This window comes from Carlito syrichta, unplaced genomic scaffold (assembly GCF_000164805.1).
Source record: "Carlito syrichta isolate Samal-C Ts95f unplaced genomic scaffold, Tarsius_syrichta-2.0.1 Scaffold304199, whole genome shotgun sequence".
NCBI lineage: Eukaryota > Metazoa > Chordata > Mammalia > Primates > Tarsiidae > Carlito > Carlito syrichta.
This window is the reverse complement of record NW_007248295.1, coordinates 59,930-77,900: the sequence shown is the minus strand read 5'-3', so window position 1 is coordinate 77,900 and position 17,971 is coordinate 59,930. Positions and strand designations below refer to the sequence as shown.

The following is a 17,971-nucleotide window of genomic DNA, read 5'->3' as shown; positions in this document are numbered from 1 at the left end:
GTGTGTGTGTGTGTGTGTGTGTGTGTGTGTGTGTGTGTGTGTGTGTGTGTATGTGTGTAACACAGGAAAGAGAGAGATGGGGGGAGGAGAAAGAACACAAGCCACTTTGGGACTGTCTTAGATCCCTCAGGAAGGGCAAAAGGACCTCAGTAGGGAAAATGGAAGTTTTATTGGCAGATGTTCAGGGAGTATGAAGGAGGTTAGAATGGAATAGCTGGAGCAGTGACTGACTTGACCATTTCAGGGGACTGTGGCTGAGATATCCCCGCTGTTGGGTGTGGGGGGGTAGAGGAGGGCACTGCGGGGAGGAATCTCTGAAAAATGAAAGCAAAGACCAAAAAATAAAATAAATTTTTGAAATATGGCAATAGTACAAAATACCAGTAGAACTTTTCCACCATGATACAAATTAAGTGAGATCCACCCCTTGCTCTCCTTACCTCTTCACCTATCTTTTGCTCCAAATTGGAGGGAACAGAGAACACGGATAGCAAAATAGACTGGGATAAAAGAAGTCCTAGATGAGAGGTGAGTGAAAAAGTTGCTTCTGTCCTATTTCCTTTGCATGGGTTTTATTCTTGCATCAGCCATGGGCTACGGCCAGGATGAAACCTCAACTCTAAATTAGATTAGGAGTTTAGAAGAAACTAACATTTTCATTACTGAACTGAAACTTTAATTTGGGCAAAGAACTAATTCCTAGGAATACAGTTAAAGACAACTTCAACATTTATTACCTTTACGATAGCATTCTTTCAGTCATTTTTGTTCAATATAACAGTTACTATTTCACAAATTGAAACAAACAAAAACATGGATCCTTTTGGGAGAATAATTTGGGAGTAGAGCAGCAGTATTTGAAAAGACATGCTTTGAATATGACAGAAAGTGCTGCACCAGGGTTAACAAGTAGCCTGCAAAAAACAGTGACTTCCAGATAGTTGGGCTGATTGGGAGTTGTGGTTTGCTGCTCCTGCCCAGCATCACAAGAGAGTATTGTCCTGCATGTCTGCAGCTTAAGAAGTGAGCAAAATTCAAAATCCAAAGTGTGATTTTTACTGAATGTACAGTGCTTTCACACCATTGTAAAGCAGGAAAATCACAAGTCAGACTAAGTTGGGGATCATCTGTAGTAACATTACAAACTATATCAGAAACTGTATGTTCTTTTCTTGTTTTTAATTTTCTTATACCGTTTTAATAAAATAAAGTATTTAATTATGAAAGTATATTCCATTGTAGAGGATATCTTTGAAGAAAACTTTACATCCAAAATTAATACTTAAGTTTTACTAGAGTCTATTTTTAATAATAAATTTTATTTTAGAAATGTGCCTAATTTTAATATTAGATACCACATGATTGCTTTTCAGTTTATATTATCTGCTAAATTGCAAATATACTGGATTTGGCTTCAGGTACAATAATTTTTATTATGAAACACAGATTGATAAATTGTTTGCCATGTATTAAGACAAATGAAAGAGAAGAAAGCAGTAAATGTGAAAATAATATGTTGTAGAACATATACACAAATGTTCCTAACAGCAAATTCGGTTTTCATAGGCCAAATGCCAATGCCATTTGGAATACAGCAATGTAAATTTGCCTGAAGCAGGAGTATTGACTAACTAGTTTCTGAGGGTTAAAATTCACTCAGCAAAAGTAAGCAACTCCAGTTTTGTGAATTTTTTTCTTTTAAAGATGTGGAGTACAATTCAGGGTTAGGCTCATAAGTGGTCATCATACAGGTAAAGTGTGGGTACCCTTACTGATGTTATGTGCCCCTTCTCCCCTGGCAGTGTCCCAATTCTCCCAATTCCTTTCTTATGGTATCATCATAATGTTCAGGGTCCACTTATGAATGGGTAATATAGTACTCAGATCTTTGTTTCCATGAATTCTTATTAGTACCTCATAATCTTAAGTGGATAGAACTCGGCCTATCATACCCTCCAACACGCATTGAATGGTAAAATTTGCCTGTCTTCTCAATGTTAAGTGAAAAGAGTCATCGTTTTGTTTTGTATAGATTTTATGTAAATATATGAAAACACAGTTTGAAAATATTTGTGACCTCTCATGGTAAATTCTGGTATCAACTAACTTTAAATAATAAATAAAAAAGAATCTGCTTTCAAGGTCTGTCATGTATGATGCATACCACCTAAAATCTTTGTCAATATTCCAGTTTGCAAGTACAGCTAGGGATGGAATTTCAGATTTACATAATCCTGGCCATTATGAATTGATTTCAAGACAATGAAACTCTTGACATTTTAGGCATAATACTGTCCATGCATGTCATGTGTATATTTCAGGAAAGAAGATTGATGACTCATCAAATTCCTTAAGTATCCATGATTCACAGAAAATCAAGGGCCATTGCTCTAAGTCTTCACCTCATGAAATTCATAAAGTTATTTGCAGACTAATTGGCTCTAGCAACTAGATTTTTTAAAAGACTTTCTAACTTTATTTTCGCAAAGGAGAGAGGAAAGACTTTTTAGCACTTTCCTGGTGTTTCTGCATACGTGGGAACTAGTGGAGAAAAATGAGGCCAAGTTAACGTGTGGATGGTGCAGAACTGGAGTTCGTTTAAGTGTGAATAGAGATCCCACACTCGCCTTTACCTGGTTTTCCAGTTCTTTGCTTTTGTATTATTTGCAAATGGTTAAGAGTATAATCATGGCCGGGCTCGGTGGCTCAGCCTGTAATCCCGCGTCTTTGGGAGGCTGAGGTGAGTGGATTGCCTGAGCCCGCGGGTTCGAGACCCGCCTGGGCAGGCGAGTCCTCATCTCTACAATAAAATAAAAAAAAATTAGCCGGGCGTGGTAGCACGCGCCTGCAATTCCGGCTACTCAGAAAGCTGAGGCGGAAGGATCACCGGAGCCCAGCAGGTCGAGGCTGCGGTGGCCGTGAGCGGCCACTGCACTCCAGTCTGGGCGACAGGGTGAGACTCCAACTCAAAAAAAAAAAGATTATAATCATAAATATTCACAGGGGAAGATATGGTCCATGTTTTAAAGTAGCATATGGAAAAAAATTAAATATTTTATCAGGGCCTCAGATTTCAACCTTTTTTTAATGACACAGATTTGATTTGCTACTGTAGGTTCTCTGTTATTCTTTCTTCCTTTAACTCTATTCTGATTTCTGTTATGCATATAGCTCCAACAATAATTGAGCAAGGCATGAAGTAAAGGATGGTGGTGACCGAGAGACAAAAACTCCTAGGAGATAATAGACATATTGATTGAATCTCAGAAGACAATACTTGAAAGAAATTGTGTCTGGTACAAATTATACTCAATTTAGACTTGGCTTCCTGATCCCCTGGTGTGTGTGTGTGTGGGGGGGGGAATTGAAAAACTTTTCTACTTTAAAAGTAGGATTCCACAATGAGTAATTTTATTCCCATTATTCGTTCTCCAAATATTAGTACTTATAAGCACAAAGAACAACAAAGGAAATAAAACTTAAACTGGAATGAATAGCCCCTACCCTCAAGATGTTGGCTTTCAAGGAGATATAAAGCCATAAATGATTGTAATACTTGAAAGTGGTAAGTTTTCACAAAAAAAGTACAGATTTGATGTTTACAGCCAGTGTCATAAAGTAGTATTAGGACTACCAAATGTATTCATTTATGTGACACATTTGCAGATGGTGACCTTCTATATGATAATCTTGGTGTGCTTCCTTAGAAAATTCTGTTTTTCTGAGGTCTGTTGCTCCACGACTTTTGGTACTAGAGATTTATGCTCCTGTGCAGTCTGGGCCTGAGCTTCATTAGCACCTGATTTACCATGAGTGCAGATGGTTATTGGAAATAAAAAGTCAGCCATTTCCTATGATTAAATCTCTCATGGGCGGCATCTCCCTCTTAGCTATTTCCTTACTATTGCATATGATTCATTCGCAAGCAGAACAGTGATTATTATATGATTGTTAAATCTAAAGTGGAGAGGAAAGTAGAATATTAGAAAAAGTCTAGTAGCTTATTAATATATATTATGTGCTACAATGAAAATGATTTTACCTAAGTATTAGCGAGATGATAGATTTATGGATGATGAGAGAAAATTACTGTATTGTGATGATTGAATGTAACAAAAAGAACAGGATTGTTCTTCTTTCTTTTTTTGTGCTCACCTTGTTTTAAGGGGTTATTGCTTAGACCAGTAATCCCCCAAAATGCCTCTGCATTTTGGTCACTTGCCAGTACTTGTGGGTAACAATTTTATTGAGAGTCTATTAGGCAAAGGAGGGGAACTTCAGGGTTGTTCGTTGCTATGTCTGTATTTGTAGAGCTCAGAGAAAGCAATACTTAGTTTCCAACAGAAATATTTCGCTAGTTTTTATCTGATTGAAAATAATTGACTGTTATTTTTTCACTTGACATTTTTCTTATATGAGAACAATAATAGAGTTTGAAAAATTTATCACCCTTTCAAAATTCTGCATACTCTTTGTATTACAATGAATTGATAAAGTTGATGACCACATATTACAGAGCTAAGCTGTGCAGTAGGGACTTGTTGATTTCTCTGGTTATACACTATATTTAACTGCCCTACCATATTCCTTTTCTTCTTTGTAAAAGTCTAATCATTGAATTGAAAGACAACCACAATTACCAAAGCTCATTTCTCTCTAATTCATTTTCATTATTAGATTTATTTAGGTTACTTAGTTTCAACTCTGAGGGTTTAGATATGAAAGAAGGTTTAATAATGAAATTCAAGCACTCTGTCTGCTGGGTTTTTTTTTTGAGCATGTTTTGCTGCCATTTCCTGAATGTTCTTGCAGCAGTTGCCTCAAAAACAAGAAATGCACATTTACAAAAACTCCACAAATTTTCTGTATTTTTTTCATACAATGCTGCTACTAATAGTATCCCTCATAAGACAAATATGCTCTCCAGTTTAGTATTTGGCCCTAACTTACCATCACAATATTATCTCCCAATGAACTAACATTCTAATTCCATGCTAAATGGCCACCTTTTTGTTGGTTTCTGTCATCTACTTGTTTCCATCACAGGGCCTTTGCACTTATAATCACCTGTGTCATAAATGTGTTTATTTTCTGGTGATGATGACCTCTCATGAAATATTTTTACTTTTCCTTCTTCCATATATTACCATAGCAATCTCACAATATTTGTGGGAGTATTTAAACAACTAGTATCTTTCCAACTGCACCACAGGCTAGAGACCCATAGGCAGAATTTATGAAGGCTTTTGCTGACTTTTGTTGATGTTGTGCTTAGCACAGTGTCCGGTATATAATGGGGTTTTGTGTCTTTTAACTTTTTCTACATAGCACCACACTAAAACTTAGTGGCTTTAAACAACAACAATGTATCATTTCTCATATGTATGTGGATTAGCTGGGCAGCTCTTCAGCTGTCATAAATGGGTAGAAGAGCTGGAGCAAGAATACTAAGTCTCCCTCTCCTGGGCATTTTCCATGCTGGGCTTCTTAACATGGACATCTCAGGACAATGCTGTAGGCAGGAGAGGTGGTGTTAACAAGCCCTGTGAGGTCTAGACTGTAGAGCTCACATATCATTCTGTAACATTCCGTTAGTCAAAGTCACAAGGCTAGTCCAGATTCAGGGGAGTAGAGGAAGAGGTTTACCTCTGCAGGGAGAAGCAGCAGCACAGAGAGACGCATACAAGAATGAAATTAAGCAATCTACCATTTTATTCAAAAATAATCCATTCATTTAGAGTTCATCATGCTCAGTGATCTATCACAGAAACAAAGAACAGAACACTACATGTTCTCACCCATAAGCAGACCCTGAACATTTACCATAATACTATAAGAAAGGGATTGGCAGTAGCAGGATACTGCCGGGGTAAGTGGTGGAAGGACACAACATCAATAAGGGTACCTGATCTCAAATCAGGCAAAGTGGGGACCAAAGGAAGGCCCAACCTTTACCTGTACGATGACCACTTATATACCTAATCCTGAACTGTAACCCACATCTTTAACATAAAAAAATAAAAAATAAGGCCAGGTGATGTGGCACACGCCTATAATCCCAGCACTTTGAGAGGCCAAAGTGAGAGGATGGCCAGAACCCATGGGTTCGAGACCAGCCTGGGCAGCTTGTTGAGACCTCGTATCTACAATAAATTTAAAAAATTAGCTGGGCGTGGTGGCACACACCTGTAGTTCCTGCTACTCGGAAGGCTGAGGTGAAAGTATTGCCTGAGCCCAGCAGGCCGAGGCTGCAGTGGCCATGAGCACTGTGCCACTGCACTCAAGCCTGGGCGACACAGTGAGACTTCGACTCAAAAATAAATAAATAAATAAACAAACAAACAAACAAACAAACAGAATAAAAAATAAATGATAATAATAATCCATTCAGTAATTATAAATGCAATTGTCACTTAATATAATGACCAGGCTAGAAGTTGGTTTAGTTAACTGTTTTATGTTTCTGCTGCATTTCATTTGGGGTTTTCACTGTGTATACATTCTGCTTCAAGAATGGGAGGATGCTAACCCATTCGTAGATGACCTGCTTCTGCGTCAATAGGCGTTTGTATGTAGCAGAGCAGCTCTGTTGAAATCTGTATTTCTGTCTATATATTGGAAATCAGCCCTCGATACAAAGGTTTGTAAATAATAAAAACAAAAGAAAGCAAAAATAATTAAAAGTGGAAAACATAGATTAAAAAAGAATGAGAAGAGGTGGAGAGAGTGGCTTATTAACACTATGTGATATAGGCAATCTAATTCACATTTCGGTAAATAACAGGTATGAGCAATGTGAGGGCAAGAACTTTTATCTATTTAATCATCAACACATTTCCAGCAATTAGAATAGTTGCATAAGAGGTGTTCAGTAAATTTTTGTGGAATGAATGAATGAGCAAAAATAGTAGGCATTATTTTCTGTCTTCCCTTTATGTTCCTAAAAAGTTACTGTTTGTTCTCACTTGTCTCAAATGATTAGAGTGCACATTTTTAGATAAACAGATAAATAGGAAATAGAGTCCTGCTCACATATGTTGTTCCATGAATCTGTAATAGTAAACTCTGGCAAGATTGAGGGACACTAAAGCATATGAAAAAAAATAATCTGTTTGATGTATTTTATAAATATTTGGCCACCTAACAAAAAGAACCTCCAGGAGATTTTGTTTCCTTATTGACTGGTACAACATGACAATAGGATATTTCCTCTGATCTAGTTATCTGTTCAGAATAGGAAGCATCTCTACATGAGTCATTAACCCAAATGAACAACCAGAAATAAACAATCATATTCAGAATGCCATGACTTCAATACTGTATCTAGATTCAGATTGCAGTACTAGCCGGGTTCGGTGGCTCAGCCTGTAATCCCGTGCCTTGGGAGGCTGAGGTGAGTGAATTGCCTGAGCCCACGGGTTCGAGACCTGCCTGGGCAACTTGGTGAGACCTCATCTCTACAATAAATCAAAAAATTAGCCAGGCGTAGTAGCGTGCCCCTGTAGTTCCAGCTACTTGGAAGGCTGAGGCGGAAGGATCGCTGGAGCCCAGCAGGTTGAGGCTGCGGTGGCCGGGAGCGGCCACTGCACTCCAGTCTGGGCAACAGAGTGAAACTCCAACTCAAAAAAAAACAAAAAAAACAAAACAGATTGGAGTACTACTTTTGTGGACAAGAATCTCACTTTGTTCTGACTCATGGAAAAATACAGATCATTTTTTATTTACATCTGGTAAATGAACACAACATGTTGCTAGTACTTTAATATAGGAAAAAATGGTGGTTTGGCAATTTGTTGACAGTAATGCAAATTGAAACTAGTTTTATCTTATAAAAATGTTTCAAATTGAAATTCTTCTTTATTTATTATCTGCTTATGTGGACATACTTTCAAATAGGAGAAAACAGTACAAGGGCTAGGCATATATTAGAACTAAAGCAGTAGATAATATTGGAGAGAAAAGGAGAGGGAATGATTCCTTCACATCCATCTTAGAATTATCCAACATGTACTTGAATATCCCAGCACAATGATTAATCCTCAAATGATAATGCCTACATCTGTCAATTAGTTCATGTACAAGTCAGCTTGAATATTTTATATAAATTATAGTATCATGACTGGAAACAAAAACAGATCATGATATTTCAGGGAGTCTTCTGAGTCCCTCAAGATGTAAATCAGTGACAAAACATGCAATCTAAATAATAATAGATGTACTGATTCATGTGTTAGACTGTATAATTCTTCAATTTGATTAAAAATATCAATACTTTCAATATAATTCAAGTAGCCTGACTTCTATCCCCTATCATTTTATGTGATAATTAATGTGTTTGTAAAACTACTCCTCCATAGTCTTAGAGAAAGGAGAATTGTTCTTTTTTTTTTTAGTTCTAGTGTGAGACAAATTTTAAGGTGAACATCATTTTTAAAATGCAAAGTTGTGCTTCTTGCTAAAGAATTGGAAAAAGACTGCTGATGTGTGAAGAGAAACAAAAGGTAAAATACGTAACTAATTCTCAGAGAATAGAAACAAGTTTTATTAGAAGTATTTTTTGTTAAGTTGTGAAGCTGTGGTAATCGTCACAGAATACAGGTAAGGGAAATAATGTGTGAAGGAGCTAGAGAGTTGTAATTTTTTTCTTGATTTTTGCAAGTTTTACAAACTACAGCTACTAAAAACTGGTCAGGAGACACAGGTTAAAATGTGGTAGGATATAATGTGTTCTAAAAATATATAATTATTGGTGAAAAATTATTCTATAACACTGAGGATTATTGAGAAGTATTTATTGGACCTTCAGTGATGAAAGTAAATTTGCTTTTTTTTAAAAAAAAGTATAATCTTTTTTTCACATATTGAATTCCCTATGTGGCATTTTGAAACTGCTTTGCCTAATAATTTAAGTGTCATTTATATTTTAATAGGCAAAGCAAATATTATTAAACAAAGTTATTTAGTTTAATAAGGTGAGACGCTTCAAATATTTGTTAGATTTAAAAAGGTACCAATCAATGTATATTCTAGTTGTGAAGAGTTGTCTAAGAGTCAGGATGGAATATCTGAGCTTTCTTTACTATGAATTAATTTCCTGAAACATAGTAGGTGTTTTTTAAATATCTGTTGAACTCTATTACGATGAAATAACTTTATATTCTTGAACTTGGTGCTTAAATAATTGATTTAGTGCATTTAGTAAAAACTAATAAATAGGGATGGGAGAAGAAGACAGAAAGAGAGTGAACAAGAGCCAAGAAAGTCAACTGGTGAATGGCAGAAAGAAAGGGGATGTAGCAAGCAATTCTTTCACTATGTAGCTCAACATATTCAATTAGTATTACCCAGCTAGTTGTTCCTTCTGCCTCAGAAGGCTTTTCAGTAGGCAATCTTCTGGTTATGTGTTTATACATAGTTCAGGTTCTTACCCTAACCTTAGTATATGAAGAAACATTATTGTTGAATCATGGCACCCAGAGATGATCAGGTTCTCATTCCTTTGCTCAATTTTATCGACTATAAAATATATACACTGCTTAATACAGAGAGGAGGTGATTATTTCTTTCCAGAGACTCAAATATGCAATTCCATAATTTAAGGCATTCCATTAATGAAATTAGAATCCGTAGAAAGTCAGATTAACTTCCATATTGCTTAGTGACAGTGGAATTAGAGCAAAAGAGGAGTGATGAATTGAGTAACTCTACTACTTAGTCTTTGGAAAGTGTGATCAATTTCCTCACTTAAGAAGTCTTTCTATTCCCTTTTATTTTGTAAACACATATCATCCTATGTGTCTCGTTTTCAGCAATTACCACAGTTTATATGCCTAGTTTATTATATTTCTTTCTGATATGAAGTAAGTGTTGTGCAAACAGACAACTTTTCTGCCCTGTGTATAAATGCAATTCCAATGCCTATCACAGTATTTGTACCTACAGTAGGTGCTCAGAATGTTGAATAAGTGAATTTCTATTCTATCACGGAGAGGAGCATGCAAACTTTCCCTGATGTCCAGATCTAGGTTGGAAACATGCTAACATTCACGTTTGTAGTGTCCTCTTCTTTTTGTTTTTAAACTTATTGAAGACAATTTTGTGTGGTAAACACTTTCTATTTATGACCAAGATAATTCAATTAAAAAACCTACAGCTTTCGTTTATAAAGAGGCACATATACTTTATTACATTTTGCAATCAACTTTGGCTAGGATCTATATGTTCCTATTTAAATAAGAGAAATACTATATCCTAAATACTTCGTAGATAATCTCAGGCAGTATGAAATATTGTATTAATTCAGGTGTCACAAGGTGACACTTTTCCTAAGTTATTGGATACAGAATGGGGGAAGGTGAGAAGTATAGAAACTGCTAGCTGCTTACACAGACTTCATTGACAATTATAAAAGCATCACCTGCAAATTGGGGACACTACATAAAGGAGTGTTTTATGTTTTGTGTCCAAAATTATTTCAAGCATATAAGTGTAAAGATAATTCTTTGAAAACTTAGGAGGTCAGAAAATCAGATGAGGAAAGCATATTCAGTGATATTTGCCTATCTTGGGCCAAGATTAGAACAAGGAATTGTGCAGAACAAAAATTCTCTACTTTAACTTCTTTATTTCAAATAGCACCACATTAACTGAAATAAAAGTTGCACATTTAGGAAAATAATATCATATGACAAATATATCAACTCATTTAGGATTTATAAAAAACTCGGTAACATGTGAATTATTTTTAGAACATATACTAAAGTGTGTTGTGAGTGTACTTTTGGCTGCAAGTAATGTAATACACAAAATAAATAGTAAGATATTACTTATAAATCTCACACAAGTAGAAATCCTGAGATAGATTGCTTCAAGGTGGCTTATTAAGCAGTTCAACTTTTTCAGGAATCTGGGTCATTCTTAGGGTCTCTCTTGCCTTTCTCTTCACGGGGACAAGATGGCTGCTCCATCTCCAATTATAATATTTTCCTTAACAAAATGCAAAAAGACAGGAACAGAGGGGCAGAGCCTTCACTTTGTATGTATCTCTTTGTCAGGAAGGGAAATCTTACCTAGACACCCACATTATACTTCCCTCATGTTCTATTTAGTCAGCTCTAGGTTACACTGTCATCTTTAGTTGGCTTATTTCAGGAGAGGGAAATAAAAGCACTTAAACAAAAATATGAACAAAGATGTCATCTAATGATGACCCATCTGACCTATAACATTTTTCTTGCAGCTTAGAAAAAAGTTTCCAGTGGTGCTGCATTCATTATTGCATTTAATGAGAGATATTATGGGGAAAAAAGCTAGAATTTCTTAAGTTAGATTTTGCTACTTCCCATGAAATGTTGGGAGAATCTCTTCTGAGTGTCATTGGGCTCATCTGAGACAGTACTATGCTCAGTAACAATAACAATTATTGCTATCATAAATTTAATTCAATCTTCTTAGCAAATTTCTTAGGGAAAATTTTATTATTATGAAACATTATTATAATAGTAAAGATCTAGTTATTATTGAAAGAGATTCAGTTCTCAGCATGGTTGTCATTGCTTAAACATCTGATAGGCTTAATTTTATATTTCAATTAATTATGAATATATCACGACTCTTAGGACTTACTATATATGTATATCTCATTGGTATGAATGCAATGTGACATCATTGCTGCTTTTATACTTTTCCATTGTGAATCTGCTAATTAGTTTTAATGTATAATACAAAGTAGAGAAAAAAAGAATATTTAGGTAAGAAACCATTGATTAGTTTTATGATAGAAAATTCATATATATATATAAACACTCATATAACTACATATTTTTTTCTTTTTTTATAGAGAATTGTTGAAATAATTGAAAAAAGACTAAAATATTTGTTCCTTGAGTGCATTCTTTTTATATACTTATGTATGAAAAGTTTTTTCTACTCTTGTATAAGTAATTCCAGTTAAAAATTATATTTATAGAATATCCGTCTTTTTTTATTTACAAACTAAGATGGAGTATTATATGGTTCTGTCTGAAGTTTCTATAGCTTGTTTCATTGTCTCCCTGGGACCTAACAAGCACGTCTTATGAATGAGCATGAGACAGTCATTTTTACATGTCATTTAAGAAAATTTATATCTCTACTTGTTGTGGGGAAACGTGAAAAATGTTTGCTCTCTTTGATGTGAGTATTAAGTGTCCCCACTGTAGTCATTATTGCAGTGCTTCTTCCTTAAGAGATAATACTGTCAACATTATTCTCTTACTCTGAGAAACATATTCATCTCTATGAACAAAAATAGCATGAATTTGAGGGTTTAAATAAAGTGGAGAAAATGGAGTTTCTTTTATAACATATGTAGGACACAGGGTCAATTCCATCACTATTATGTTCATAGGAATAGCAATTGCCATAAAATTCTTAGCTTCAAGTTTCTACACACAAATATGTAACTTCTATGTGCTTAAATTTAATACTATAATTTTTATACACTGGAGTAAAAGTTCCCATTCATTTTCATTGTTTTATACTCTGAACAACCTTTTTTAATCACTAATTTATTGGTGAACTTACAGTTGCCAATCCAAAGAAAAAAATAAATGGCAGATTTTATTCAAGTTAGGTGAAGACTTAGTTCTTAACAAACACCTGTTACTATAGTTTACATTGATGGCACATGGTTTCCCAGGATACATCAAGAAGTGATGAAAAACTTAAACTACTTTTTCCGTACTCTAACCTGTGGTTGTTTCACTGGCAAGGCCTCTTGTCGGCATTCTGTTTCCTGCAGTTCCTCTGTGAGTGCTTTTCCTTCCTTGAGCTGCTGTTTTCAGACACTACTTACTTGCTGGTGAATCAAGTTCCACTGGGGCCCTTCCATTTGGCATGTGGTGTAGTTTAAAAGTAATACCTCATTACACTTAGGAATAAATGAGTAACGCTGTAACCAATGCTTAGTGTAATGGTTTCTTGGCAATGAAAAAATGAATAAAACTGAACTGATTCTATGACATAAATGTACCACTTTAAACACTTTCCCTGCAGTATTGCTGTAAGTCAATGTCTCTCATTAACCAACATAGTCAAGTCCAGATTCCTGCTATGCTTCATGAGTATGCCATAGAATTGTGAGACTGAGTTTTAGTATTAAAATAATGTTTTTGAATTTTAAGAAACTTTGTTCTTCATGAGAAAATTACTTAAGATCAGATTCAAGATGACTGTTGAAATACTTAATAACAAGATAATGAAAAAGATGAGATTTTTGGAACACCCTTAATAAGTTAAAAAAAAGCATTTGTTTCATTCCATGTTAACTAAGCTACTTAAGACATTATGATTTTGCGTTTACTTGAAAAGCAAAGATCAAAAGAGATTCATTTTCTCATCTGTTGAGCATGTTAGCCATACAATGTAGATCCAACCACTTGGCTGAAAATGCTTGAAAAGGGATTCAAGTGTTTATAGGAGTCTCTTCTGTTTTATACAGATTGAATGAAATTCCTGATTACCTGCGTTTCCACTAAAAAAAATAAAAAATAATAAAACAAATGCACTTGTAGTATAAAATATGATCTTTAACCTAAGAATAATTTCACTGAATTAAAACTTTTTTGTGTTGATGAATTTTGAGTTTTTTCAAGTAAGACAATTTCATCCCTCTCCTTACATTGCACCTTTATTGGAAAGGAGCTTCATATCCATTAGATTCTTTTGTGTTCTTTTTGGGAGATGCATTGGTCCTTTACATTTCGTTTGTTTTGTTTTATGTTTGCTGCATTACCATCACTTAACAGATGAAACTCAAAATGCAAAACATATAAGCCAGGAAGAGAAATGCCAAGGTAAATATATTGCTAGAAATTAAATTACCTATTTGAAAGTTAAAAACTTGGGGAACTAAATATTAACTAAATTTCATAATGATAAGTATGATTTTTCTTGAACCTCTGCTAGCTCACATTTCTTTGAGGATATGTAAAAGATGCCAAATTACTGTTGGTAAAAAAAAAAAAATGCCTGGTAAATGGAAACTATTTCTTCATCTTTACCTGAATATATCTAGTATTCAAACCCTTGAATATTAAACCAAAACCTGTAGATTTACAATTAAATTTATTGAAGTAGGGTTTACTATATTTATTAAAGTCATAATTATATGAATAACTCTTTTTTGAAGTTTATAGGACATTTGTCATTTTCTCTAGAATCACAAAATCTGTCCAAGAATATGATAAATTTGACTTTGGTGTGACCATTTCACAACACATTAAATTTCTAGTTACTGTGTTCTTAGAGTCCAAAGCTATGTTTTCTCTAACAAATTTGAGTTTGAATTATTTGAATCATTTTTTAATGTGAGTCATAAAAATAGATAGCATACATGCGCAAATGTGCTTTTTTGCATTTCTACAACCTAAAACTAGTTGGGTTGAAAAAAATAAAATTTAACAGCCTTTAATTTGTCATGTGGAATCTGATACTATGTGCTTTTTATTACCTCCATATATTTATCTAAGTGAAACATAAAACGGTGTAATAATGGAGAATTTAAAGTAGCTTTTGCACATGAGCAGTAATGCTAACTAATATGGTGAATAAAGGCTGAATGTAAATTCTCCGAATTTCTGTTTCTTGTGATATATTTGCTAAAGTGAGTGTATCTTATAGAAGGTCCACATCATCCTAATTAAGCTATGAAGAACTTTGATTGACATAATAGAAAAAAAATAGGGGATAATCATTTATAGGTAATTCATATATTTAATTTGCAAACTATAATACAACATACGTTGGATCACAGAATCTGTCAAAATATAAGCCCACAGCCCTTTTAATGCTGAATTGAAACTCTGGTATTTCAACATGTGCCTTCAGAGATTACTTAGGAATGGCATAAATCAGTATAATCAAACATCACCAGTTCTTATTGATTCTACTTCATTTATTTCTCTTGAGTTGAGCCTCTCTTTTTCATCTCTCTTGCCACTTGGGTTAAGCCTTCAATTATATCTCATTTAGACTATTCCAATAACCACATTTCTCTTGACAACACCAGCATTTCAACATCCCAGCCCACTTTTTCACTTCTGCTAGACTTATTTGCCAATAAAACAAAGCTGGCCATGTCACCTACTGCTAATAAATGCTCCCAGCTTTTTAATAATCTGTAAAATCAAGCCCAAAAACTTTTAATTCGGCTTACATATTCTGAAACAGAACCTACCAAATTTGTTAGTCTGCAAATCAGCATTCACTTAATTCATACTGTACTCCTAAAGATACAAAAAACATGTCATTTTTTTTTCTTCTGGACCCCTTGAAGTAAAATAAGTTGAAACACTGAAGCATATTCCAAGAGTACTTCATTCGTATTTCATTTAGAGAACTGACTTTATTATTATTTTATATGCCCACAATCTTATAGCAATTTTTTCTTATAACAATTTTTTTTTGCTTGGAAGCTTAGATGATTACATTTATGTTTATATCTTTCGAAGTTAATTCAGGAAGATATAGAAGTGCATGTTCTCATTAAACATTTGTTGAATGAATGGATGAATGAATGAATTCAGGAAAGTCTGGAGAAAGGTTCAGTACAAAAATGTAACTAGAAAATCTGCTAAATATAGAAAGACAATTCTAGCAGTAATAAAACATTCACTAAGAATGACTTCAAATCAATATTTTCCTTTCAATCTAGAGAATGATATATTTTTCACCAGAAAGACAGATCAATAGGAAAATAAAAAATTTATACAACTCAAGTCAGTGTGCACATTTATACAAATATATATTCTGTAAAGTAGATATTTGTATTAGCTTAAATATAGATTTGTATATAGGTGGAAGCTGACAAATCATACTATTAAATGTTTACCTTTGCTCTATCTCTATCATCTATGTATATCTACTCACATATGTAAAATCAGGTCATAACTTATGTAAAATATTCTCTGAAAAAAAAAGAAGTCAGCCGGGCTGGGTGGCTCAGCCTGTAATCCCGCGCCTTTGGGAGGCTGAGGTGAGTGGATTGTCTGAGCCCGCGGGTTCGAGACCCGTCTGGGCAGGCGAGATCTCATCTCTACAATAAAATCAAAACATTAGCCGGGCATGGTAGCGCGCGCCTGTAATTCCGGCTACTCGGAAGGCTGAGGCGGAAGGATCGCCGGAGCCCAGCAGGTCGAGGCCGCGGTGGCCGGGAGCGGCCACTGCACTCCAGTCTGGGAGACAGAGTGAGACTCCAACTCAAAAAAAAAAAAGGATAAGAAGTCATGGTGCTTGAATCTTATGAAACCTATATTGTTCCTCAGATTTTAATGAAAATTTTGTAAGCAAATAAAGCCTGTGTGATCCTAAATATTACTTAATATGTCTATATAGGTAGTATAAGATTACTTTTGTAATTTTATATCATAGACTATTCAATATAGTATAATATTGAGCACACTATTAGGCTGAATGTCATTTTCCAAACTAAAAATGGAATTGAATTAAGTAATGAGGTCCTTGCCAAATGTCTTTTTAATTATCAAAATGTTTTACATTCTAATGTAAGTGTCACATATTAATATTTATAAGTCAAACACAATATTTTAATTTTATGTGAGCTATATATTTGAATACTCTAACAAAAATTTCTTTGTTGAAAGTATGTCTTCATTGTACTTATATCTTCTTCTGATTAAGGGTATGGTACCTTACTGGAATTATGTATAATTAAAAATCACATTTTTCATAAGAATGAATTTTAAAATCCAATATGAATAATATAAAAATTTAGTCAACTTTTATAAAATTACATTAAGCAATTATAAATTTAATTACTTTACAAAAAACCCAAAGATATCATCACTGAGTCTTAGGAGAAAGTAAATTTTGAACATTTTATTTTAAGATTGAATATTAAAATATTTTAAACTATATTTTATTTGCATATTTTGTTATGTTTATATATTATTACTTTCTCAGCTCTTCATCATGTATCACATTTTCTCACTATTGTTCATATGAAAGAAGACAATATCTTACAAAATAAGTAATGGTTATCCCAAAGTTGCTAAATTTTAGCTTTATGGCTAACCATTATATTTTTTTTCTTTTTAGTATGTTATACAAACATGCTGATTTCTAATGAATACTTGGCCATCTAGAAAAAAGTTAGTATGTTGGGCTTTGCTTTTTTTTCCCAAAACAAATTCCAATTTCTTCTTTTTATGATAACAGAGTGATAAATTATAAATTCCAGTTGCCTAAGAACAAGCTAAGAATTATGGACTTTAAAGCCATTTTAAAAAATCTTATCAACCAATAAAGTTAAAATTATACTTGATTGAGTCTGTCAGATCAATCCATTCTTCTGATCCATTCATGGTTGTTATACAATCTGACAACAACACTTAGGCTTTGGAAATTACATGATCATCTATTACATTTTAGATGTCACGTCCTCATACTTTTACTATTACTTCTAACACAAGACAGAGTTAGGTCATTTTAGAAAAGAACCCTTCTGTTATTGATAATTGTCTAAGCTGTCTCTTTCATTCCTTTCTCAGAATGAAGAACAAATTTTGGTATTTTGAGTTTGGCACATCTGAAACTTTCTCAGCCACCTGCAAGAAGCTTCATGAATCTGTCGAAATAGAAGTAAGAAAGATGAAATCTCTTTTGTAATATTATGATATGGTTTGAGCATGGTTGTTAATATATTTGTGTCATAGCCCATGAAATGAAATACCTATTGAGAAATCCACATACTGTTACTCAAGATTCTAAATTGTCATTTATTTCACTCATTTGGAATGTAGCACTCTGAAATATTAGTATAAAGTTAAACATGTGCATGATTGTTTTAACATGGAATAAAAAATGAGAAGTGAAATACAGCTTTAGAAATCAAGGAAAAAGTTACTGGGCATTGTGTGAATGGAAAGATGTAAGATAAAAGAAAGCAGTGGAGAAAAAAGAAAAAAGTTGC

General features: G+C 34.0%; 1 protein-coding gene across 1 annotated transcript in view; it reads left to right on the top strand.

Annotated features, from left to right (window-relative positions):
* Positions 1–17,971, top strand: part of DGKB (diacylglycerol kinase beta) — a gene marked incomplete at its 3' end in the record, with an annotated part of 571,138 nt that overhangs the window by 545,806 nt on the left and 7,361 nt on the right. The window contains exon 22 of the mRNA XM_008059499.2: positions 17,550–17,640. Within this exon, the coding sequence (XP_008057690.1) occupies positions 17,550–17,640 (91 nt within the window). The remainder of the gene's footprint in view (positions 1–17,549; positions 17,641–17,971) is intronic.